General features: G+C 40.8%; 1 protein-coding gene across 6 annotated transcripts in view; it reads right to left on the bottom strand.

The window, feature by feature from the left end:
- LOC131425902 (uncharacterized) overlaps window positions 1–27565 on the bottom strand; it is a 215498-nt gene that overhangs the window by 32045 nt on the left and 155888 nt on the right. For all 6 annotated transcript variants that reach the window (XR_009229041.1, XR_009229042.1, XR_009229043.1 and 3 more), the window contains one exon: window positions 8816–8973. Coding sequence is in view for 2 of the 6 variants with exons in the window: in XM_058588180.1 (XP_058444163.1) it covers window positions 8816–8973 (158 nt within the window). In the remaining 4 variants the exon portion in view is untranslated. The remainder of the gene's footprint in view (window positions 1–8815; window positions 8974–27565) is intronic.

Below are 27565 nucleotides of genomic sequence, written 5' to 3'. Positions count from 1 at the left end.
AGATCTAGATTTCGGAACTTGGTCCTGAGTTCTGTACTTGGATCTGGATTTTGAACCTCCACTGCATTTTGGGCCTGTATTCGGGACCTGGGCTCAAACTCTGGTACTTGAACCTGGATTTTGGATCTGAACTTGGGCCTGGAATCTGAAGCCCTGAATTTTGAACCTGGGTTTGTATTCGGGACCTCCATTTTCATTCCTGGACATGAATTGTCTACCTGGACTTGAATTCTGGACCTAAATTTTGGATCAGAACACTCAATCCTGGACCAGGAACTAGATTCTCGACCTGAACTTGAAGTCTGGACAAGGAGCAGAGTTATGGACCTCAATTTTGTATCTTGATTCAGAACCTGGATCCTGGACCTGACTTCTGGAACTAGATTCTTGATCTGAGCTTGGATTCTAGGCCGCGATTCTAGACTTGAATTTTAAACCCAGATTCTAGACCTGGATTCTCGACCTGAACTTGGAACAGAACTCTGAATCTGAATTCTGGAGGTGGATTCTGGGCCTATACTGCATTTTGGACCTGTATTCCAAAATTACCTGTATTCCTGACCCAAATTCTAGACCAGAACCTGGATTGTGGATCTGGAATCTGAAGCCCTGAATTAAGAATCAGGGTTTGTATTTGGGACCTTCATTTCATTCCTGGACATGAATTGTCGACCTGGACTTGGATTCTGGATCTATGTTCAGGACCTTCTGGATCTTGATTCAGATTCTGAAGCCTGGACCTGACTTCTGGAACTAGATTCTTGAACCTGGATTCGCAAGACTTGCATTCTGAACCTAGATTCTGTACATGAATTTCAAACCTGAATATTTGACCTGGACCTGAATGCTACACCTGGAATTTAGATCTGAACTAGAGATCTAGATTTCGGAACTTGGACCTGAATTCTGATCTGTGACCTTCACTGAATTTTGGACCTGTACTCGGTATCTAGGCCTAAATGCGAAACCTGAAAATGGATTCTGAATTTGAATCTAGATTTGGATTTGGACCTGAAATTTGAAACCTGGATTCTGGCCCTGAATTTTGGACCTAGATTCTGGACCTGGACATATATTCGGGACCTAAATTGTGATACTGGAACTTAATGCTCGATCGGGATTTGGTTTCTGGATTATGTATTCGGATCTAAACAATTAGATGATGATAATCAAGCGCGATATGCTGCAGATGTGATCGAATGATTTTCTGTATGTCAATCACTGACATCGCATGACGTGCCATCAAAAGAAAGAAGTAGAGGTTATGGAGTTCCAGGAAGCGCGATGGCACTGCACAGATCCTTCTTACATAGCTTGATTATCGTATTCACACAAACCAAAGACCATTCGGGTGATGTGAAGGGTAAGTTGTATTGACATCTGAGAAAGATTGTCCGGACCATAACCTGAGAGTTTCCTGATCAGAAGGGAACAATTATTTCGCTCAGTTATTGAACGCCTCGGGTCGACAGTTCAGAATATAAAGCTCGCGTGTACTTCTCAGAAGCTAGAATAGACCGGTTGCACAAAGCGATGTGCCATGAACCGAAAAGATTCAACAGGTATTGAATATTTCACGTATCGAAGCCTTACTGAATCCATCGTAGCATTTCACCGTTGCTCACCTCGACCACCGCATCACCGACCTGAAACCACATGAGTTACAATCACTGAATAATTTAGCAAGTAAATGCTATAAACAAACTCAGTCCTTTCTCACCGCCTCCACCCGGCATCGTCGTCATCGGTATCGTGACCGCAAACGTAGAAGACGCACACAAATAAATCAACACACGCGGCCCGGTCCCGTTTCGGAAAACCACAAATGAGTAAACGGCTATTAAATGACACTAACCTACGCCAACCAGTCGTAAAGTAGATGTAAATAAATAATACTATCAGCGATCGGTTTGGCAGCCGATTCGGTCGACTCCGGTCCCCTGCGGTGAAGCAGGAACCGAACCGGTTGCATGGAATTGTGTCCGCGGCTATCGGAGTGTGAGTGTGAGTGTAGGTCGGTGCCAAAAAATATAACCTTTTATGGTAGTGAATCCTCTCCGGGCGCAGCGATAAGCCGTCGGTGGTGAGGTGAGTCGCCGCGATACCGAGAGGCTGATGATATTGAGGCTTCATCCACTGACAATGCCCCGAAGGAGAACTACGGTCGTCTAACCCGGTCAGTCATAAACTTCCATTGGCATAATCGGTTTTTTTTTATCGAATGATTTATGATTCTTCATCATCCTGGCAACAAACCAAATTCGCGCACTTGATGGTTTGATTAGGCTTGGCTTGGGGAAATTTTTTAAAGTCCAAGGTTGTAAAAATTCGTATGAGTCACTGTGGGCCCGTTGTTCCTGTCTAATCGCACTCATATTCACGACCGCCAACAGCTCAATTTACTGGCCGGTTAATTTTCTTTTATGACCGAGCGTCACGAGGTGCCACAATTGGGTAAACAAATGTTATTGCTGTTCAAGCAATTCAGATTCAGTTCGAATTGATGACGATATTTCGAACTGATATGCTTTTTATGGGTAGTATGATGGAAAAATTGTTGGCTTTAATTTTTACTGCCCGGCGACAAGTGATAGCTGTGAATTTATATTTATTGTAATGTGGTTTATGTTTTCAAATTAGGAGACTCAAAATCATCGTAAAAACATCGTTACCGGTTTGCAGTGCTGTCGAAAAAAAATGTAGTTTGATCTGTGCAAACTTCAAGAGATTCAACTGAATAAAACTAATAATTCAATGCTTTTACAATTATTTCCTAAGCACAAGACAGTTATGTCGTTTTCGCTTGATGTCAAATCTAACCCAGTTTCCACCCTAACTGCTGTCAAACCGTTTTTGAAGCTAGTTTCGAACCTAGTTTTAACGTTGTTGAACTGAAAATCGAGTCAGTTTCGAACCTGGTTGTTATATCAGGTTTGCTCAAACCCCCGTTGCTAAATGCGAAATCAACATAGTTTCGTGAAAAGTGTTTGTTTGACGAAACTGCCCTGGGTCAGTTTCAGTTTTCTATAGCGAAAACGACATTGGCTTTGTTGCCGCATATAATCATGTGCACTAAATCGAACATGAAAACATCCAGTATGCGATATCAGTGGAGAATTCTGCCATAGAAATGAGTGTGCATATCGCCAAACGTCAACAGTGTAATGCGTATGCTCTCAAAATAGTCGGCTTCTTCTATTGTTATCTTCGATCAGAGAACCAAATCTTCCATTAAATTGTGGTTCATTAACGAAATTCTGTCCGACCTTACGAAGAATTCCGAAACATAATGAGCATCACTTCTCTGTGATTAAAAGGCATTTCAAGATCAAAATAGAAAAACCATTTTTTTTGTTGAATTATATATAATACCTTGAATAGCATTTACAAGTGGGTTCAGTTGAATTTTTACAGTTTTGTTTTTTTGATAAATAAAAACCTAATTTTCGGGGGAATCGGATTTTTTAAACATTTCGGATTCTACACATCTCATTTATCTTTTGGACAATTTATGGATTCTATTCCAAAAAAAAAAAAAAATTTGATGAGCCATTTTCGACTGCTTTAAAATTGGCAAAGCGCCTATCAACATCAACGCAAAAAGGTCACAGTCGGACGGGGTAAGATCTAGAAAGTATAGTGGTTGTAAGTATATAGGACCAGATAACTTTGCCATGTATTCGAGTCCATTCCAGTTGTTTTTCGATAAACGCATTATTCTAATTGAATTTTGGACTATCAGTAGGGATCCTTATTAAACATTCCACTGGGTATCAATAACTTGTAGTGAACCACCCCACTTTGGTCTCGAGAAAGTGGTTTTACTTGAAACGAACCTCGAAATATTCTGTTAGAGTTAAATAATTTCGGGTAATCCGAGTAAACCGAATATGCTCAGACAGATATGATTTCTGTAACTGGTAATTCCGGCATCGGGTCATCGGTGACATTCGAGATCTAAGGTAGTCTCGCACTGAATCATCTATGAGAAAATTGTATAAATTAGGTTTGGGTGAACTGGTCCATTTGATGAAATAGAATGCGATGATTTGATAGATTGAATTTTGAAGAAAGCAATGTAGGACCTGTACGAAATCAATATTAATTTTGAAACCCTTTTATTGGACTTCTTTTGAGCAAGTTGTAAGCGTTATATGCGTAATTTTTTCATACATTCAAATCGTTACACGTTGCTTCTTAATAAGATCTGAAAAATATCCTTTTGTAAGTAGAACGCGCTACATGAAACATTTATTCATAAGCGTAACACAGTGCTACATACATTATTTTTGTGTGAGTTATAGGGTCAGTTCACCATATGACGTTTCGCCGAAAGGGTCATTTCATCGAATGACGTTTTTCTGGAAAGGTCATTTCACTTTGTCGTATTGGAATTCATTTAAAAACAGAAACATGAAGGATGATCGTGCTAACGCCCGTTTGGTTGTCCTAATACCTTTTCGGCGAAACGACTCTTTCGATGAAATGACCCATTCGGTGAAACGACTTTCGGCGAAATGACCCGCTCCCGAGTTGTAGACGTTACAAAATATTCCATACAGTGTTGGAACGAAAGCAAAACCCCGAAAAACGTGACTAAAGTTTTTCACATGATATTTAAGAAAAAAGTTTGCACATTGAACATATTTGATATGATTCTCGAATTTTTTTCAACCCTTTGCAGAATACATGATGAATAAATTCGAATACATGATGAACAAAAACTGAATCTTTCTGAAAATATTCAGTGCGTGCTGATTGGTGGTTGAAACGGAAAAAATGCTCTCCAATACTATTTAATTCTCAGTTGATAAGTGTATCAATAGTGGTGATGTATTCAAATTGATTCAGTAATACCGTGGTGGTGCAAGATTCTTAGTGTCAATAAGATCGTAGTACTAGCCATGCAATGATTCTGTACGCTATGAATCGGCTGCGAAGTCTGATGAAACAGAACGGTCAAATTCCACGAAAGGAATGTAATACCGGGACTTTGCTTTGCTTGTGGTGGTGCAGTAATATCATCAATAAAAGCATCAACTGATGTGATTAATAATAGTTATAATGATAATTATTACTATTCAGATTGAATATCATACGCAGAAGTACCAGGAGCGCAGGTATCGGTACGCCAATTCAAACACTGCGCCTGCTGTTGGTTCGAGATATGCAAAATCCTGCGCTCCTGTTACTATTATTAATCAAATTCATGCTAAAGTGCGTTCTATTGAATTCAATCTAAGTAGTGCAGTGTAATAAACCAGTTGGAAATAAAACAGGCTGCCGTGAATGAAAATCTCGAAGTGATTTTTTCAGTCACTGAATTTTTTTTTTGAAAATCTCTTGAAATATACTTTAGCGTAGGGATGATTGTCATTCTGGTCATCCAACTGTCAAAGTCACTTCTGGTGTTGCAATCTTTGACAATTCATCAAGTATGGGTTTACACCAGAACAACGTTTTCAAATTGTGAAACTGTATTTCGAGACCAGTAGTACGATTCGTGAAACGCACCGAAAATTGTGTGATGGTTTTGGCGTTCATGGACGGTCGTACCATTCGTAGAGTGATGGATAAATTTCGGACGGATTACACTTTAATGGACCTGAAATTATCGTCTCGTGCTGAAACTATGCGTAATGAAACCACAATCATTGTTGCTAATAAGAGTGTTTCCGAAGACTTGAATTAAAGTTCTGTCCGTCGAACATATGAAAAATTTCGCGAAAAGACCTGGGTCTACATTCATACAAGATCCAGTTTATTCTGGACTTGAAGCCGCTTCACCATGGTAAGCGTCGAACACTAACTCGGTGAGCGTTGGATAAGTTGACCGAAGATCCGCTTTTTAACCGCGAAATTATGTTTACAGATGAGGCGCATTTTTGGCTCAACGAGTTTGTGAGCAAACAAAATTAATCTAGACGCCACCGGCGGAAAGCTCCCCGACAAAGGAAATTCTCACGGAACCGATACCCGTCAACGAATCGATCGGCAGGATGCTTGGGTCGGTCCAGTGATTCCAGTTGGAGGATGACTCCCGGTTCACTGGCGTCCTGATGATTCTAGCAGAAGCTGTGGTTCTACTCGTCTAGTCCCCGACGAGAGATCTAACCTACGACGATCCTAACCGGAGCTCTTGGTTTTTCGGCCGGTGGTCACGGTCGGGTACCTGTTGCTGCTCTGCGCTCCAATTCTACTGTAAGATGCCCGCGTCACGGCCGAGCCTGTGCCGGCACCACCTCGTGGCCGAGCCTGTGCCGGCACCACCTAAAAAAACCGTGGCCTGAGAGGAACTGCGTCAGGCCGAAGTTGCCGTGGGGTACATTGGGGTACATCCGGAGACTCTTGGAATGAGCCGATGCATCCACATGTCCTTTATTGAGTTGTCCCACTTTCGTTGCCAATCGCGTAGAGAGGCAGCGTTGACGGGCGTTCCTATCGCATGACATAGAACTCCGCATCCGTCTTGATGAACAGTCCAATGGGCATCAGTAGCTTAAACGATCTCTTGGAGAAGATCTCGCAAACGTCGGCGTTTGTTGACGCTTCTTGGTTTTGCAGTGCACCAGATGTAGTTTCCTACTACGTGACCAGTCGTCCACAATACTGATCGATTTCTTCGCTGGAGTTCCCGTATACTCTTAGTGTAAGCCTCATCCTCAGTACTTCGTCATACATGCGGTTCCACAGAAGTGGGCCCAGGATGGATCCCTGTGCTACTCCAGCCGTGATGGGAGAACTGAATATACCTTTCTCAGTCTCGCCGAGGAACACTCGATCTTGGAAGTAGCTTTCCAAGATATTGTATAACCCTTCCGGTACACCCATTCGAATCAGCGACTCTGCGCTGTCCGTCGCGCTCTTGAACGCCTTGGTGACGTCTAGCGTAACTACCACACGGTAGCGAATCCCACGCAATTTACGAGATTCGATGCGGACTCGCCAGAGGGCGCCATGCTCGCAAAAAACGATGTTGCCAATGATGTGTTCGGGAGATATGAGAGCTGGATATCTTGTTAATATGATGTTTTGGCTGGAGCACACTTCTGCTAACTATCGAAATTCATCTGAATAAATTTGTGTCAAAAACCAAGCCAAATTCATGTCAAAAATTATCCTGAAGACTGTCCCAGAAAGTATGGACGAACATTGATTTCGCTGTAAATAATTCACAAGTGTTAGATATTCAAATTTTATTCAATATACTGATAATATTAGACTACAACAACAGAATATTATTCTCAACATTTGCTACTTAGCCATTGTAGACTAGCTGGCGCACCTTCTTGCGAACGTTCCTCATTAAATTCCGTACAGATTTCTTGGCGACAAGTTTTGACACTTTTTTCCAATGTTTTTCGAACTGTTGAATGGTTTCGGCTGCCGAGACATGTTTCCTAAAATGTGCCTTCGTTAATGCCCAAAATTCCTCCATTGGTCGAAGTTGTGGGCAATTTGGTGGATTCATGTCTTTTGGGACGAAAGTGACATTTTTGGTAGTATACCATTCTACCGTTGATTTCGAGTAGTGGCAAGAAGCAAGATCTGGCCAGAAGAAAACAGGATCCTTGTGGCTTCGAATCATGGGTAGCAGTCGTTTTTGTAAACATTCCTTGATGTATATTTCGCTGTTCATTGAAGCAGTGGCGATGAAGGGTTTCGAAATGTTACCGCAGCTACAAATTGCTTGCCAGACCATAGTTTTCTTACCAAATTTTTCGACTTCAATCGATGTCTCGGACTGGTTTAACACTTGCCCTTCTCGCACCGTACAATATTGTGGTCCCGACAAGGATTTGTAATCGAGTTTCACGTAGGTTTCGTCGTCCATGATTATGCAGTTCAAATTTCCAGCAAGAATCATATTGTACATCTTTCGAACCCTCGACCTGATCGATGCTTCTTGTTTCGGGCTACGTTTTGGTTGTTTCTGCTTCTTATAGGTTCGAAGATTTAAACGTTCTTTAGCACGAAGAACATTTGACTTCGAAGTGTCCACTTTTTTGGTCACATCCCGAACTAAACCCTCCTTCTTTTGCTCGAACGCCTTCAGTATACGTTTATCCAACTGAGGGTTAGCAGGACCTTTTTTTCGACCCGTTTTCGGTTTATCCTCAAAGGTGTTATCCTCACCGAACTTCCTGATTGCATTTCGCACGGCTTTTTCACTTACTCCTTCCATTTTTGCTACCTTTTCAAGTGACAGTCCGCGTTCTGTGCACCATTTGTACACAATTTTTCGACGTTGTTCTGCTGAAAGTCCACGCATTTCGAAATGAAAACGAATAAACAACTGCACAAGTGGTTAGAGAAGAGTGTAAACAACAGGACGCAGCCATAAAATTGACAGATTCTGAGCCATTGCGAAAAGGCAGCGGTTTTGGTTGCGTCCATACTTTCTGGGACAGTCTTTAATGGAAATAATATAGTCTAATGAAACTGTTCTATTGACATGACCATTATTACACCACTAAGTGGATTAAGACGAGGGTTTTTAACATTAATTGAATGAGTAATTTTTCTTATTTATTGAACCAATAATGCTTATCTTATGAGAAACCTATTTGATGTGAATAAAGTTGTTAAAACCAGAAATGCAAATTTTCACTCTGTTCATAATAATCCCGATACTGCTAGTTAATTCCGATCCAACACAGTTCTGTCGGTTAAATTAGTCATATTTCTGGATTATACCGAAAAAGAAGCCTAGTCGAAAATCCCAAGACTTGTAGTTATCAGTCTCTCGGAATTCCTGGGTTTCATTTGAATACTCATGTAACATTAAAAAATAAACATAAATTTCATTACTTACTTCCCCGACAGCACCAGCGACAGACTGTCCACCTTGGTGACCTTCTCCTGGGCGTAGATCTCCTGGTACTTGAGCGACCGGACCAGTTTCATGCAGTTCAGCACCTTCTTGAACTGATGCCGGGATACCCGCAGCGGCTTGAACAGGGCCACGTAGACCTGGCGGGAGAGAACAGAAAGGAGGGGAAAACTTTGTTGATTATTTATTCAGTGCTCATTGCTCATTGGTGGTGATAAATGGCCGCGGTAGTTGCGTGTAGGAAAATTTGGCGAAAACATGTTTTGATAACAGATTTTGTCGGTTGTTTCTGTGTGCTTAAAAACCGTCACAATTGACGGCGAGTCGGTTGCCGGTTGGTAACAATGAAAGTAATGATCTAATTTGATAGTTCGAAGATGATGATTCAAATGACCGTGAATATGTTGGCCCGGTACTCAAATATTCCGACTCATAAATTTCGTTTGCCGACGTCGTCGTCGTCGTGGGCGTGATTCACTAACTTACTAAATGTGAAGAAAAATTCTGTCTACTACTCGCAGTTTGCTCTTAACCGGTTCCAATTGGCACTACGTCCACTCGATATTCGCCAACCAGATTTTGTTTACAGTTCCGCAATTTTTTATTTAACTTTCACGGTCCGCATGTGATTCACATGACGAAATTTAATGCAATTGCTTTGACGTACAACTCTCATTATTTTTCTCTTGCAGTACAAAAAAAACGGTTTCATCCTTCGCCGTACCACCCTTGAGTTCTAAAACTGGATTGTGTCTGTGTCTGTAGGACTACCACCCTGCTGGAACCCCCCTGACATTTTGTTCAGTCGAGGCAAAGTCTGGGATGAAGGATATTGCAGGGATAGTTTATCGGTTAGTAAAGTGAAACCACTCACGGCAGGAGCTCGAATCAGACCATATCAAAATGGATGCTCATCTCGAAACATATGATGTCCCACCGGTGAGGCAGGAACCCCACAGGCAGGCAGGATGAAGAGTTTATCGAAATGGTTGAATAAGTATGCAATTTATTATGTGGAGCGGAAAGTTTTGCTGCGGCGTAGCGCCAAGATGTTCGCTAGACGGTAGTCTGGCTTACGTTCCAAATAGCTTGATTTGAAAGCACCTGCGACTACACGGTTATCAAAATTGGCAGGAACATTTTGGCCTGATTATTTCGGGAGCCGTCGAAGTCAGCTGACCGACGAGTCGTCAAGATCAACTTACGCTTGACTGTTAAAGTTAAATTCGTTAATTAGCCTAATTGAAAATTGATAACCTGTCTTAATGAAGCTAACCTTTGTTCAGGTCAGTTCTTCTTCCAATGCGAGTTTGAACATTTTGATCGCACGTGTTCTTGATTGAACAATGCTGACTAGTAAAGCCTAGGATGAAAAGTTTCAATCTAAAATGCGACAATTTTTTTGTCCATTGTTGTAACAGTGCGTGAGCCTATCATTCACGCACATGTCTGAATACACTAACCGGAGAAATTCCACGAGCTTTGTTCTATCTTATCTGCTATCGGGGGGATTCAATATCACCATTTTTTATTATAGATTCACAATTTGCACCACCTGCGTGTGCTCGCGGGGTCCAAAGAGTGTTTTACTTCCTTTCAATTGAATTCGACTGTGTTAGTTTGGAATTCGTTTTAACCGCACTCGAAACGATAGCAAATCCCAGGCATAAGGTGACCCACTAGAAACCACCGAACGACTAATTGTCTGTTTCAAGCGCCTTAATAACACAATCAATCATCCAAATGCTTTCGTTCCTATCGTTCGCCCGAAGAAGATATATAACGTAATTATCTGCATTTCCTCCTATGAGAATTCCTGTTTGTACGTGATTCAACGAGTTCTTCCAGTTCTTTGATTTTAATATGTAGTCCTATGTATCTCTACAACGTTGATTTGATCCTTTTCATATTGTGAAATGTGATAACTGATTTTAGTTCTTTAGTTTTTATTTTAACTTTTTCATCGAAACACTCGGTCAGATGATTCACCATAAACTATCCATACAAATGACTAAGACTAGGTTGAATTCATGGATCAGGGTCATTTCGCCGAAAGCTGTTTCGCCGAAAGGGTCATTTCGCCGAATCCTACAATTGTCTTAATATTATAATTGGAATTGATCTAAAATAAACACAAACGAATGATAATACGTTAACGCCCGTTTTGTGGATCTACGATTGTACTTCTTGAATAAAGATTGGCTCATGAACCTCAGAACGGAGTTCCCAAGGAAACTTGTTGACTATTAGCCACTAATCATCAATGCAATTTCAGTTCCACTGCAACTATCGGGCTGATCGGACGCAAGTTCGTGTTTCTCCAGTGGTGCGGTAAATTGTTTTATTCCGCTTTCAAGGTCATTTCGTATTCTATTGTCTGAATCAGTGCGGTCGAGTGATAGTTCGAATTAATCCGTCTTCAAGGTCAATTGTGAGTTGTGTAAAGAAGCACTGTGTGGTACCGTTAGCCAGCGCCCAGCTGGGCGCTGCTTCTATATTGTTAACAAATACATTGGACAGTGTATAGTGAAAAAACGTATAAGATTCCATTGTACAGTGCAGAGACTGCAAAAAAGTGCTTTTTCCTCTAGGAGGTTTTTTGCACTTTATTGATCAGGAATATCCACCGATTGACTAGGACCGGGCCTTGTCTGCCGTTCACCCTTTGAGAGCTAAAGCTAAGTATTTTTGCCTTTTTCTTTTTTCCCCCTGTTCTTCAATACCACTACATTTGTCCTCCAATATTTACCCGCACGGACACATTTCCGTGCCATGACAGAAGGCACAGAATTGCCTGACCTCCCTCCAGATGACAAAATGGAATCATCTTATAGCCAAATATCTCGTGTAAAAAATTATCCCGATGGACTTGCACTCCCGGCCGGACCATATGCGGTTTACATCCGGACCAAAGCCAACGGTAAAAAATTGAATCTTCTAAGACTTTCTGAAGACCTGTCCTCGCGATACAATACCGTACAAAAAATTGAAAAAGTACGCCCGGACAAGCTTAGGGTCTTGTTAGCCAGTGCAAAACAGGCTAATGAGATCGTTCAAAATGAGCATTTCACGCGGGAGTATCGCGTATACGTACCAGCTCGCGAAGTCGAGATAGACGGCGTGATCACCGATCCGAGTCTGACTTGCGAGGACGTTCTTAAGCATGGGGCAGGCGGTTTTAAAAACCCCTTACTCAAGAACGTTAAGATACTGGACTGCAAGCAATTGCGTTCAGTATCGACCGCTGAGGATGGCACTAAGTCCTATATCCCATCAGACTCGTATCGGGTGACTTTCGTTGGCTCGGCTTTGCCTAACTACGTCCTCCTGGACCGAATTCGTTTACCTGTTCGCCTTTTTGTGCCGCGGGTCATGAACTGCACTAATTGCAAACAATTGGGACATACAGCATCCCATTGTTGCAATAAATCCCGGTGTATAAAGTGTGGAGGGAGTCATGCGGATAACTCCTGCAGTGGAGACAATGAAAAGTGTCTCTACTGTAAGGAGGGGCCGCATGACCTCTCTGATTGTCCCGCGTACAAATTGCGCCAGGATAAGATGAGGCGTTCACTTAAGCAACATTCAAAGCGTTCTTTTGCTGAAATGTTGAAGAGTGCTACGCCTCCAGTAAACCTGTACGCTTGTTTGGCAACTGACGAGAGCGAATATGATGACCCCCTCGAAGGTACATCTTCGGCTGTCCCTCTTAGCTCATCATACAGAAAGAGAAGAAATAAATGTTTTCAAAAGCTCCCTAGTAAGGGTTCGAAGATGTCCTCTGATGGGTCTCGAAAAATTACAACAACTGGTAGTGATGGCAAAAAACCAGAGAGAAAAGCTCCAGGCCTTGGAAAATTGAATTCCGAGCAAGAATTTCCATCACTTCCTGGGACTTCAAAACCCCCGAAAGTCCCTAAAGATCAGTCAGAAAATTTACCAAATACTGGGTTTGTTAAATTCTCTGATATTGTGGACTGGATCATGTCTACTTTCAATATTTCTGAACCTCTTAAAAGCCTGATAATGGCTTTTATTCCTACAGTTAAAACATTCTTGAAGCAGTTGACTGCAAAATGGCCCCTTCTTTCAGCGATCGTATCCTTCGATGGCTAAGACACCCACCGAGGTCACGGATACAATCACTGTTATACAGTGGAATTGTAGAAGTATCATCCCAAAAATAGATCCTTTCAAATTTCTAGTAAATAATCTGAAATGTGACGCATTTGCATTGTGCGAAACTTGGCTAACTTCTGAAATACCCTTAAACCTCCACGATTTTAACATTATTCGTCTGGATCGAGATGATTCCTATGGAGGAGTACTTTTGGGGATCAAAAAGTGCTATTCTTTCTATCGCATTAACCTCCCCTCGATACCAGGTATTGAAGTTGTCGCATGTCATGTTACAATCAAAGGCAAGGACCTTTGCATTGCTTCCATCTACATTCCCCCAAGAGCCTCGGTTGGGCATCGGCGGCTCAATGATATCATAGAGCTTCTTCCCGCACCGACGTTGGTTTTAGGAGACTTTAACTCACACGGTACGGGATGGGGCTGTCTTCACGACGATAACAGATCAACTATGATCCATGATATCTGCGACAACTTCAATATGACAATCTTGAATACGGGAGAAATGACACGAATTCCTGCACCACCAGCAAGACCAAGTGCGCTAGACTTATCCCTTTGCTCGACATCGCTACGGTTGGATTGCACGTGGAAGGTAATCCCTGATCCCCACGGTAGCGATCATCTGCCTATCGTAATTTCAATCGCCACCGGATTAAGACCATCGGAAACAATCAATGTTTCGTATGACCTCACACGAAACATTGATTGGAAATGCTACGCAAATTTGATATCTGAGAATCTAGAAACAACACAAGAACTTCCTCCGGAGGAAGAGTACACGTTTTTGGCTGGCTTGATTCTCGACACCGCGACTCAAGCTCAGACGAAACGTGTACCCGGCGCGAAAACTAACATCCGTCCCCCCAACCCGTGGTGGGACAAAGAGTGCTCAGAATTAAACGCGGAGAGAACTTCATCATTTGTCGAGTTTAGGAAAAACGGAACACCTGATAATTTTAGAAACTACGCGGCATTAGACGCTAAAATGAAAAGCTTGATTAAAGCGAAGAAAAGCGGTTATTGGCGTCGATTCGTAGACGGATTATCGAGAGAAACATCAATGAGCACTCTTTGGAACACAGCCCGACGAATGCGCAACAAAAACACCACAAACGAAAGCGAGGAATATTCTAACCGCTGGATATTCGATTTCGCTAAAAAAGTATGTCCTGACTCTGTTCCGGAACAGACAATCATGCGCGTCGCTTCATCAAACAGAAACGAAACACCTTTTTCGATGGTCGAGTTCTCACTTGCGCTTTTATCGTGTAACAATAAATCTCCGGGGTTAGACAAAATCAAATTCAACTTGTTGAAAAATTTGCCTGACTCTGCCAAAAGGCGCTTATTGAATTTATTCAATAGGCTTCTTGAGGATAATATTGTCCCACATGACTGGAGACAAGTAAGAGTTATTGCCATTCAAAAACCAGGGAAACCAGCCTCCGATCACAATTCGTATCGGCCGATTGCTATGCTTTCCTGTATCCGGAAATTGTTCGAAAAAATGATTCTGTTTCGTCTAGACAATTGGGTCGAGACTAATGGCTTACTTTCAGATACACAATTCGGCTTCCGCAGGGGCAAAGGAACGAACGATTGTCTTGCGTTGCTCTCAACCGAAATTCAAATGGCATTTGCTCGTAAAGAACAAATGGCGTCAGTTTTCCTAGACATCAAGGGGGCTTTTGATTCAGTTTCCATAAACATCCTATCTGAGAAGTTGCATCAGCATGGTCTTTCACCAATTTTGAATAACTTTTTGTATAATCTGTTGTCCGAGAAATACATGTATTTCGCGCATGGTGATTTGTCGACAATACGATTCAGTTACATGGGTCTTCCTCAGGGCTCATGCTTAAGCCCCCTTTTATACAACTTTTACGGGAACAACATTGATGAATGTATCAACACATCTTGCACGCTAAGACAACTTGCCGACGACAGCGTTGTGTCTATTATAGGACCCAAAGCTGCCGATCTCCAAGGACCATTGCAAGATACCCTCGACAACTTGTCGACATGGGCTCTTCAAATGGGTATCGAGTTCTCCACGGAGAAAACTGAGCTGGTTGTATTTTCAAGGAAGCGAGAACCAGCACAATTACAGCTTCAACTAGGGGGTGAAACCATAGCTCAGGTCTTCACATTTAAATATCTCGGGGTCTGGTTCGACTCCAAAGGCACCTGGGGATGTCACATTAGGTATCTGAAACAAAAATGCCAACAGAGAACCAATTTTCTTCGTACAATAACCGGATCATGGTGGGGTGCCCACCCAGGAGACCTGATCAGGTTATACCAAACAACGATATTGTCCGTGATGGAATACGGATGCTTTTGCTTCCGATCCGCGGCGAACACTCATTTCATCAAGCTGGAAAGAATTCAGTATCGTTGTTTGCGTATTGCCTTAGGTTGCATGCAGTCGACTCATACGATGAGTCTCGAAGTGCTCGCGGGCGTCTTACCGTTGAAAAACCGATTCTGGGATCTCTCATATCGATTGCTAATCCGATGCGACATCTTGAATCCGATGGTGATTGAAAACTTCGAAAGGCTTGTCGAGCTCAATTCTCAGACCCGTTTTATGTCCTTGTATTTTGATTACATGGCTCAGAATATTAATCCTTCTTCGTTTGTTTCCAATCGTGCTCATTTCTTGGATACTTCTGATTCTACTGTGTTTTTCGACACATCCATGAGAGAAGAAATTCGTGGAATCCCGGATCACGTGCGCCCTCAAGTGGCCCCAAATATTTTTTATAATAAATTTAGAACAGTCAACTGTGAAAAGGTGTTTTACACTGACGGTTCAAACATCAACAGGTCCACAGGCTTCGGCATCTTCAATCAAAACATCACCGCTTCTCACAAACTCAATGATCCGGCTTCAGTTTACGTTGCTGAATTAGCTGCTATTCAGTACACCCTTGAGATCATTGAAACCTTGCCCAAAGACCATTACTACATTGTCACGGACAGTCTAAGCTCAATAGAAGCTCTCCGGGCAATGAAGCCAGGAAAGTATCCCCCATATTTCCTGGGGAAAATACGGGAACACTTGCGAACTTTATCTGAACGGTCTTATTTAATATCGTTAGTCTGGGTCCCTTCGCATTGTTCCATTCCAGGCAATGAAAAGGCAGACTCATTGGCTAAGGTGGGCGCATTAGAAGGTGATATTTATGAAAGACCAATCTGCTTCAATGAATTTTTCAGTATCTCTCGTCAGAAAACTCTCGAAAGTTGGCAAACTTCATGGAGCAATGGCGAACTGGGACGATGGCTACATTCCATTATCCCTAGGGTATCGACGAAACCTTGGTTCAGGGGGATGAACGTGAGTCGCGATTTCATTCGTGTTATGTCGCGGCTCATGTCAAATCACTACACTTTCAACGCACATCTCCGGCGTGTTGGGCTTGCGGAGAGCGGTCTCTGCACCTGTGGCGACGGTTATCAGGACATCGAGCATGTCGTGTGGTCGTGCGTAGAGTATCGTGACGCCAGGTCGAAGCTACTGGAATCCCTTAGGGCCCGAGGTAGACCGCCTGAGGTTCCGGTTCGGGATGTGTTGGCGAGTCGGGATAGTTTATATATGCTTCTCATATACCAGTACCTTAAACACATTGATATACAAGTGTAATGTGTTATCCCTCGCTCAGAAAGTATAAACTCCACCTACAGCTTCGACACTAACATCCGCCCGATTCTCTCGATCCCCGTCCCTGTCCACCATCTTCATTGGAACTAACAAGATCTTTTTTTGTCACTAACTTTTTCGTTACCCCTTCCCTGTCTCTTCACCATCTCGATGGCAACTAATTAGATCTTTATCGTTTTCAAACATTTTGTTCCCACATCCCCTTTTTACCCCGTTTCCACAATATTTACTTTTTTTTTTCATTCTCTTCCGTAACATCACCATCATCGTCCACGGAAGGCCGCCCCAGTCGAAAACCAGCACGCGGGCCACCCGCCGGGCCTTCGTAGCCTGGGGGTGTTTCCCGCGGACCCACACGGACCGAAGGATGCGGCCAACATGGATCTTCGCCAACGGCATATGGAAGACCCTCATGCGATATTCAATTCACCGGCCACTACCGATCGCTTCTCGAGAATCCGCTACCGCTACATTACATAATGATACTATTCTAGTTTTAAGTTAGTCGTAATTGAGATTAGTAAATACCCTTGGCATCTTAGAGCTTAAGCAGTGTGCCTTAAAATTATATTATAATATTGAATAAAAAAAATCAATGCAATTTCATAGGTGTAGCTACCAAGCAAATGTATGTGGTATTTTCCGTTTACTAAGTCCGTTTACTAAAGCAAAGAAACCTAGCTTTGAGTAGACCGGGCAAACGAGGCGGTTACAGGTTTGTATGCAAGAGGCCGCCGCTTCCGACAGCGGATCGGTGGCCAACTCAGCCGGTGTCGCCTCGGCGGCTTTATGCTATCTTGGCTTACCTTTCCTAATATACGTTGGAAAGTCATACAGTTTCACAATCACAATGTATCGTATAGCTGAAGTGTACATAAAACAATACTTTTTTCAATATGAAAATGAAATTAGTTTTGTAACGACGTGTTTTTGCGAGGAGTTATTTCAATATGAAGACAACAGCCGTCGTAAGTCATAGTTTTTTGGTGAAAGTATGGTTAGCATGCTCTAGCTAAGCGAACAAGTCCGAAGCGATTTGCATAGTGGCAATTTCGATTTGTAAGACGAAGAACGAGCCGTGGCATTACCGAAGTGTTAAGATGAAGAATTGGTTTGAATATTGGTCGATCAAGACCCGTCGCAAGATGGAAAAAAATCACTCGAAGTCATTTAACCAGCTATTTGACAAAGTTTAAAGAAATGATCTGAAAAGGTTGACAATATGGTGCCGTATGAATTGAAGCCAAGGGACGTCGAAATCCGTTTATTCACGTGCGTGCAACTGCTTCGACGGTGCAAAAGAAAAGGTTTTTATTTTCCATCGAATTGTTACTGGCAAAGAAAAGTGAGTCCGTTACGGCCTTTCGGAATATTCATCGTCTGAAGGTTATGCGCTGTATATGGTGGTACTAAAGGGTTATTTTTTTAGAGGTATAGGATTTGATTTTGGAAAACACACATAAAATTTGAGAAAATTGATAAAATCTCTATTGAAATCGATAGAACGATCAATATAATTTAATGTTTGAAGATGATTTCATGCAAATGTTGGCCGCGGCTCCGCTTCAGATGGCTCATGTGCAAGGTCCAATTTTGGCACACTCTCTCCAACATATCGGCCGGTATTTCACAAACAAGTGCTTCAATACTGGCTTCCAGTGCGTCAATGGTTGCTCCTTATAGACATGAGCCCTAACATGGCCTCCTAAGAAATAGTTCATAGGTGTTAAATCACACGATCTATACGGTCAATTGGCGGGTCCAAAACGTGACTAACAAAAACGTGATAAACTGTTCACCGAAGGCTCTCAATTTGGTCATTGTTTCGCGTGCCGTGTGGGATGTGGCACCGTCTTGTTTGAACCACATGTCAAGCATGTCCAATTCTCTCATTTTGCGATAGCGCCATCCGGCCAACAACCCACACCAAAGAGTGACTTTTTTGAAATGCATTGATAGCTCTTGCAATGCTTCTGGCCGGTCTTCACTCCAGATGCGGCAATTTTGCTACGAGAAATGAGCTTCGTCGATGAACACAATTTTTCGATAAAAAAGTGTATCTCTTAATCTCATAATCGACCATAAATTCTGATAGAAAAATTCAATAATTTGCAAGCGTTGTTCGTTCGTAAATCGATTCATTATTAAATTATAGACCAAACTGAACAAGTTTGACAATGACACAAGACACGATTCACGCGTGATCTGTCAAAAACAGTGTTGCTAACCAGGAAAAAATCACTCTTTAGCTGATTTTGGTGAATTATGAGCAACTGTTAACGAGCGGAAAGATCACGTGAGAGGTTTATCAACGATAATTGAAGCGCTTGAGTCGAGCACCGTATGAAAAAGGGCCTCAACACACCGATGGAAACCAGAAAGTAATGTTGCAACATGACAATGCTCGCCCAAATGTTGCACAGGCGGTAAAAACATGCTTAGATTCGCTCAAATGGAACGTCCTACACCTGGCTGGCCAACACTTCTCTAATTATAATGAATTAAAAAAAAACCTGTTTTAATCCACCTAGTGGTGTAATAAAGCCATTCTCATATCAATCGTACTATCATATATAATACTGTGGTATAATTATAATGACTACCGGTTGGAGTAGTTCTGATGTCGATTTAGATTTTTTACGTTTTTTTGTTTCGTCCTTCATATAATGATATAAAATTTTCAATATACTTCACCCTATAATTCCGAAACAGGAAGTCGGATCAGGATGAAATTCAGGAATTCCGTAACCTTTCATTTGGATCCAAGTGTGTGAAAATCACTTAAAACTTCATTGAAGAAAGGGAGTGAGATTCATTTGGGAAAATATGACCACTATTTCCAGTGTCTCCGGAATCGGAAACCGAGAACCAGGATGGCCAAAATCAGTCTGTTTGGAAGGCAGTTTAGAATTGTTTTAAAAGTTTTTTGTTTCGCCCCTTTAAGTGATGGTATACAATTTTTAACAATCATTACCCTATAATTCATTTACTTTTGAATCTAAATTTGTACTAATCGGTCACACCATCTCTGAGAAAAGTGAGTAAGTAATATGGAATTAGATTTTTCACTCTAATCACCCTATGATTCCGGAACCGGAAGTCGGATTCAGGTGAAACTCAAAAGCTTTGCGAAGGATCAAAAGACCATTCATTTGAATCTAAGTTTGTAAAAACCGGTCACGCCAACTCTGAGAAAAATTAGTATGCATATTTTTTTTTAACATTTTGCCCCATAACTCTGGAACCGGAAGTCAGATGCGAACAACATTCAGGAATAGTTCCATTAATTTCAAGGTAGATGTAGAAAAAATATGACTTCCGATGGACAATACTTTGAATATTTTTAAAACCAGCTCAAATCCGTGTCAAAAGTTATCTCAAACAAACACGTGTTCAGGAGACCATTTGGATGGCAAGAGAAAGTGGAGAAATGTTCATTCAAATTGATCGGGTCGATCAAAATTTATAGTCGAAAACGTAAATTTTTTCTTCAAATGTGAAATAATTTTAAATTTTGAAATTTTTTTGTGAGAACCGTCTTCTGAATCGAGGACCGAGTGTCCTATCCCATTCAACTCAGATCGTCGGGATCAGAAATGTAACAAAAATATGCATTCACTTTTCTTGGAGATGGGTGAACCGATTTGTTCAAGATTCGCATGGAAGATCTTATTATTTCAAGAGCTTTTTTTTAACTTTATCCGGATCAGACTGCTGGTTCCGAATATACGGGATGAGGTGTGTTTAAAATTGCAAGCCGTCATTCAGAGTAACGGATCAGGGTCATTTCGCCGAAAGCCGTTACGCCGAATGACATTTCACCGAATGGGTCACATCGCCGAATGTCATTCCGGCGAAAGCCATTTCGCCGAAAGGGTCATTTCGCTGATTCCTGCAATTGTCTTAATATTATAATTGGAATTGATTTAAAATAAACACAAATGATCACAATTGTACTTTTTGAATAAATATTGATTCTTGTACTTTTGAATAAAGATAGATTCATGAACCTAAGACCAGAGTTCCCAAGGAAACTTTTTGACTATTAGCCACTAACCATCAACGCAATTGCATAACATAGGTGTATCTGTATGTGTATGTGGTTTCCGTTTACGAAGTGAAAAAATATCTAATGCGGCTTCGCGGCATCGATTTGATTCGTATGCTGTCCGACCTCGCTCGTACGGACCTAACTAAAGCAAAGAAACCTAGCTTTGAGTAGACCGGGCAAATGAGGCGGCTGCAGGTTTGTATGCCGCCGAGCCATCTTGGCTTCGGTTATGTGGCTGCGCCACATCAGGTCTACAGGAGGCATAATAACACAAAAAATAATAATATGATGTATTCGAAAGTACCCCTTCGGCGAAATGTCCTTTTCGGCGAAATGACCCTTTCGGCGATACGATTTTCGGCGAAATGGCATTCAGCGAAATGGCATTCGGCGAAATGGCATTCGGCGAAATGACCCGCTTCCCACAGTAAAGATGAAAAAAAATGGAAAAATTTGTCTCAATTCAACTCAAATCAGTTTCAATTTGTAGGTTATGTTAGTTCCAAATAAAATTTCGGCTGGTCAAAAACGCAAAAAATAGAAAAAAACATAAATAAAAGGCCCTATGGTCCCATAAGTTGCAATTGAAATTTTATTCAAATCCGCCTTCGGTTCCGGAACCACAAGGAGAAGTGTTTTTAAAATTGTCAACCGGAAAAAAACGAAAAGAATCGTCTAAATTAGGCTTGAAACCATTTCAATTCGTGGATTATGTTAGTTGCTGGCTCAACGAACCAATTTCGGCAAACATAGGTTCAAACTTCCAGGGTCCGGAAGTACCGGAAATAGTAATCAAAATCTCAGCAAACGGAACTCACTTCAGTTTCCCAGAGACAGCTGAACCGATTTTCACTAACTTAGGCTCAAATGAAAGGTCCCATGGTCCCGTAAAATGCAATTGAATTTTGCTCTGATTCGACTACATCTTCCGGCAGTTATTCAAAGCGACCAAGTAGAGAACGGAATAGTTAATCTAAAATTGGCTTAAAACTGACAACGATTGTATAATATTGTACTAGTTTATGCCAAAATATTTATTTTCTATTCAAGATTCGATGAAAAGTTTTTTTTTGAAGAATCCCAAGCTAACTAATAGTATGTAGTATATTAGTAATGAAAATCAATGAATATATGAGTTTAAGAAAGGGCGACTTTAGCAGATAAACATAAAGTGCTAGAGCACTGATGAGTCGAAGACAAAATATAAAAATTAAAAGAAAAACTTTGCGTTCAGTTCAAACCGGTCAACCTTGCGGTAGCAAAACTCCTAAATGACCTTTTTCAGTCATTCATGTTGCCTTCGAGGTATTTCTGCCATGTCTGAAATATCGTAAATATTCCGGTTGGATGTATGTTTCCACCATCGTCGCATATCACAGCAATAAGCTGTTCTTAGCATTTCACCGCCGTGTTGCAATCTAGTTGGAGACTCAACGGTGGTTGAGAATTTCTTCCACGTGTATCAGTTCCGTAAGATCTATCACCAGAAGCATAATATCTCCGAAATTCGATGATTTTTTTAAGAATGCCTCAGTAATCAACATTAATGAATATATGAGTTTTCTAGACAGCCATCATCACACCGTTAGGTGGATTAAAATAGTTTTTTTTGTGTGTTTTAAGATATGTTGTAGCAAATAACTGATGGAATTCATTGCACTCTTGATGAAAATGGAAAGATGATGAACCAAAAACGTAAAAATTTTCTAAAAAGCTTGATTTTTGAAAATTATTGAAATATTTTTTCAAATGCTCTACTTTTTAATTTTACGAAAGAACGCAAGATTTCAAGGTCAATTTTATTAACTGTTATCGTTTTCGAGATAAAGCAATAAAATACATAAATATACAAAGCTATTTTAAAATAAAGTAACGGGTTCAACTCACAAATTCTCATTTCTGCTATTTCAATCATTAGTCTTTTTCTAGTCTGTTTTTTTTTTAATTTGACGATACACGTCAAATTACACTCAAAATGACTCCTACGAACGGTGATGGACTCCTGACGTCTGTTGACGCTACTCCAGAAATAGCAACAACCGAATCCGTACGTCATCATATCATCTGATCTCGGTACTACCCCGCACGGCATTGTAATTGTAATTAATTGTACGATAACAAAAGCGGACAGTATCGTGATGTTTTATCTGATGTTTGCCTTCAACCGGGACTATTCCCCGTGGATTGCAGCACAGGGGCATACATCAATCATTCAACTAACGCCAACAGCATTCAATGATAGCCAACCGATAGATAGGAAGCTAAATTTAGGTTGAATCTATCTCTAGAAGTTCACGGAAGCCTCCAGGATGATGGAGAGTGCCTAGTGAGTTATAAATGGCTGGAATATTTTGGTTTTTTTCTACGCAATCGGTTTCGGATTACCTTGTTTTTAGCACAACATTAGAATTGAAAAATTCGCATGAAACTCTACGAAGCACTTTTCCACTGCAAATTTATATCATATTTCATCATGTCCTGATGATCATATTGTATGAATCACAATTCTACCAGCTCGTATGTGGAAGTCACCATCGGCTGAAAATCGATTTCAGCTACCAATACTTCGGGAACGGTTTCAATAATCTGATGCAATAAAAACTGAACTTTCTTCAGTAAGACAGAAAAAAAACCTCCTCAATACTAAGTCCATTTAATCTCCCCGAAGCGTACCTTTGGCCCGGTCACGGCTTTTTGCTGAGTCATGGTGAGTCCGAATAAAAACCGTAAACACAACCGTTGATCCTGCTCGTCAGGTGAAAGATTCGACGGGTTAAATGCGAGCAACTGTCACTTTGTCACGTTCTTACATCGGAGAAAAAAATAGCTGACTGCAATTAACCGATTATTTACCGACGTATTGCGCATTCGAGTTATCAGATAAAACCACGGCAATGTTCGTCATGGTTGAGTAAAGTCTAGCTAATTCAATGGCACTCATCTTTGGCAGATTAAGATTGCATGATTTGGCGAAAAGGTTCGAAACGGGAAAATTCTTGTTTTTAAAGATGATATAGATGATATGATTTTTTAATTGTAGTTACTTGATTCAAATAACTCAATTATTTGGTGTACAGAGTAAAGATATCGGGTCACAATGGACTTCCTTGTGATAATAATTATGCAAATAGCCGGCTCCAGCTGACTAGTACCAATTAAAATAACCGAACACCAATCCAAACCAATTCATTTCACCAGTGATGCATGTGACTTCGGGCACGTTCTCCTAGCTTACTCATGGACGCAGTTTCGAGACCATTTCGTTACTAAGCTGGCCGGAGATTTATCATGCCAGTGAAGTACTGATTGTAATTTTTTGTCGTTCGAACTGATTCATAATCCAATCAAATCAAATGATTTCGCTCTTACGGGTCATAAACAATTGAGTGAGGCCGGCAAAAGTTGTCGGTTTGAAAGTGTTTTATGATTTTTAATGCTTTTTTGGAAAACCATTTTCGTTCCAAATTGTCGCCTTCGACTTATCAATGCATTAGCAGTTTATGTTGAACTGATAATACCGTCTCAGGATCGTCTCTTTTGAGGAATTTGACTCTCTGTTTCAACAAAGTTAACAGCCGATTTATAGCGTACAGAACCATTGCATGGCTGGTACTACGATCCTGCGGAAACTAGGAAAATGAACCCTAATGCCACCACGTGGTTCAATATAAACCGCTAAGCAGACTTAGAGTTAATGCTATTTGCAAAACACTTGCATTTAGGACCTAATTACAATGACACACCAAACGAAAACGAGGTGGCATTAGCAGATCAACATTAACTGCTAATGCACTGATGAGTTGAAGGCGGAATGTAAAAACTAGAAAAAAAAATTCTTTGTGTATTTAGCTCAAACCGTTCAACCTTGCGGTACCAAAACTCCCAAATGATACCAAATCGCTCATTAATGTTGCCTTCAAGGTATAACTGTCCTATTTGATACATCGGTTGAATGTAGGTTTCCACCATCGTCGCACACAGAGTCAGTTACAAGTTGTTCTTGGCATTTCACCGCATGGTTGCAATGCAGTTGAAAACTGGATGGTTTTCGAGAATTTCTTTCACATTTTTCAATCTGATGTGTACACGAAAACGACGCATTAAATCAAAAATATTCAAATCCGAATGATCGATGTCACCAGAAGAATAAGTGTTCTTGATTGGTAAAAGTTGTTCAAAGAGGGTCGACAACGCGTTGACGATGAACCACGTCAAAGTAAGTCAAAAATCAAGGTAATGTTGACTCCGACAAACATCGATGCAATCTTCAATTGAATCGATTCGCTCTCTGTATTAAGTAAGTAAGTTAGTATATAAGTTCCATTTCCCCAGCAAATAATGTCCTGTCCTCATGGTAATAACCAAATCATATATAACAGATCGGCTGAAAAGTTCGTATCGTTTCTATGAGAGGGCGCCACTAGAATTAAATCCATACCATTTTCAGTTAGTACCAACCTTCAAAAGATACGTGTATAAATTTGACAGCTGTCTGATCATTAGTTTGTGAGATATTGCATTTTGAGTGAAGCTACTTTTGTTATTGTGAAAAAAATGGAAGAAAAGGAATTTCGTGTGTTGATGAAACACTACTTTTTGATGAAAAAAGCGCCGCCGATACCAAAAAATGGCTTGATGAGTGTTATCCAGACTCTGCACCGGGCGAAGTAACAATTCGTAAGTGGTTTGCAAAATTTCGTACTGGTCATATGAGCACCGAAGACGATGAACGCAGTGGACGTCCAAAAGAGGCTGTTACCGATGAAAACGTGAAAAATATCCACAAAATGATTTTCAATGACCGTAAAGTAAAGTTGATCGAGATATCTGACACCCTAAAGATATCAAAGAAACGTTTGGACATATTATTCACGAATATTTGGATATGAGAAAGCTTTGTGCAAAATGGGTGACGCGTGAGCTCACAATCGATCAAAAACAACAACGAATTGATGATTCCGAGCAGTGTTTGGAGCTGTTATATCGAAATAAAACCGATTTTTTTCATCGATATATAACAATGGACGAAACATGGCTCCATCACTTCACTCCGGAGTCCAATCGACAGTCAGCTGAGTGGACTGCACGCGATGAACCGAACCCAAAGCGTGGAAAGACTCAACAATCGGTCGGTAAGGTTATGGCGTCTGTATTTTGGGATTCGCATGGTATAATTTTCATCGACTACCTTGAAAAGGGAAAAACCATCAACAGAAACTATTATATAGCGTTATTAGAGCGTTTGAAGGACGAAATTTAAAAAAAAACGGCCTCATTTGAAGAAGAAAAAAGTTTTGTTTCATCAAGGCAATGCACCGTGTCACAAGTCGATGAAAACCATGCTGAAATTGGACGAATTGGGCTTCGAATTGCTCCCTCATCCACCGTATTCTCCAGATTTGGCCCCCAATGACTTTTTCCTGTTCTCAGACCTCAAGAGAATGCTCGCTGGTAAAAAATTTAGAAGCAATGAAGAGGTAATCGCTGAAACTGAGGCCTATTTTGAAGCAAAGGACAAATCGTACTACAAAAATGGTATCGAAAAGTTGGAAGATCGCTATAATCGCTGTATCGCCTCTGATGGCAATTATGTTGAATAATAAAAACGAATTTTGGCAAAAAAAATGTGTGCTTCTATTAAACGATACGAACTTTTCAGCCGAACTGTTATAATAGGGCTGAAAAGTCACCACTTGTGGCTGAACACCCAATTAAAATCTCAATAATTTAATTTTAACTCATATTCCAATAAATAGTTATTTTTAAAAAAATGGTAATGTTGACAGCTGTCTTTGATTATCGAGGTGTGGTGCACTCCGAATTCCTTCCGACCGGCCAAACTGTCAACAAGGAATCCTATTTGAGTGTTATGCGTCATTTGCGTGAAGCTATTCGTAAGAGAAGGCCGACAACTCTTGGTTTTTGAACCATGCTGCATTATTCCACAACCACCGTATTCACCCGATTTAGCTCCGTTTTACTTCTACCTATTTTAGCAAACTCAACCGACTGCTCCGGGGGAACCATTTTAAGTCAATTGAAGACATCCAACGTGAATCGCTTTGCACATTGAAGGCTATTCCGGAAATTGACTAACAACTGTTTCGAGAATTGGAAAAAAAAACGTTGGCACATGTGTATTTTTTGCCCACAGTAGTAAGAGTTCAATATGGTCATATTAAAAAAAAAACACAATCAGAATATGAGATCAAAAACGAGTCTATAATATTTAATCACAAAAAACGCTTGGCCTCATGTTTCGGCTTCGAACAAAGACTAATTAAATAAAAATGAAAGAAAAACTCTGGCCTAGCACGCGTTATAGTCCAGACTTGGGACCATCCGACTACTACTTTTTTCGATCGAAGCAGATTCATTCGAAGGAATCGAAGATTTAGTCGATTAGTACGAGTTAGCTGTTTAAAAGTTTTTTGTTTACTGGTTCAGATATGCGCTAAAGTATTAATTATCACGATCTATTAACTTTAGTTGGTTTGACGTAAAGCCGCCATAACTAAGTTCAGTTTTTTTTTGCAATGACTGAGTGGAAACATATATTGGAGAAGCCAAAGGAATGAAAAACTAACAGAAAAGATGATTTTTTGAAAAAAAAAAAGATACGTTCAGAGACAGGACTCGAACCTGCGTTCTTATGCATTCCGTACATACGCGGTACCATTTCGCCACTATGAACCTTGTTATTACACACTCTAAAACGCAGTTAGACATGGTAGAAACGTACATCGAACATGGTCTAAATCCAAAATTAACTCTTATCTAGATAACTCATTTTGCATACATTCCGAATAAAACACGAATTTATCGATCTCGAAATGACCTTATCGAAAGGTATTATCATCCAAAATTGCCAAAC

This window comes from Malaya genurostris, chromosome 1 (assembly GCF_030247185.1).
Source record: "Malaya genurostris strain Urasoe2022 chromosome 1, Malgen_1.1, whole genome shotgun sequence".
NCBI classification, from domain to species: Eukaryota; Metazoa; Arthropoda; class Insecta; order Diptera; family Culicidae; genus Malaya; species Malaya genurostris.
The sequence above is the reverse complement of the archived record's forward strand: the minus strand, read 5'-3'. Positions and strand labels throughout refer to the sequence as shown.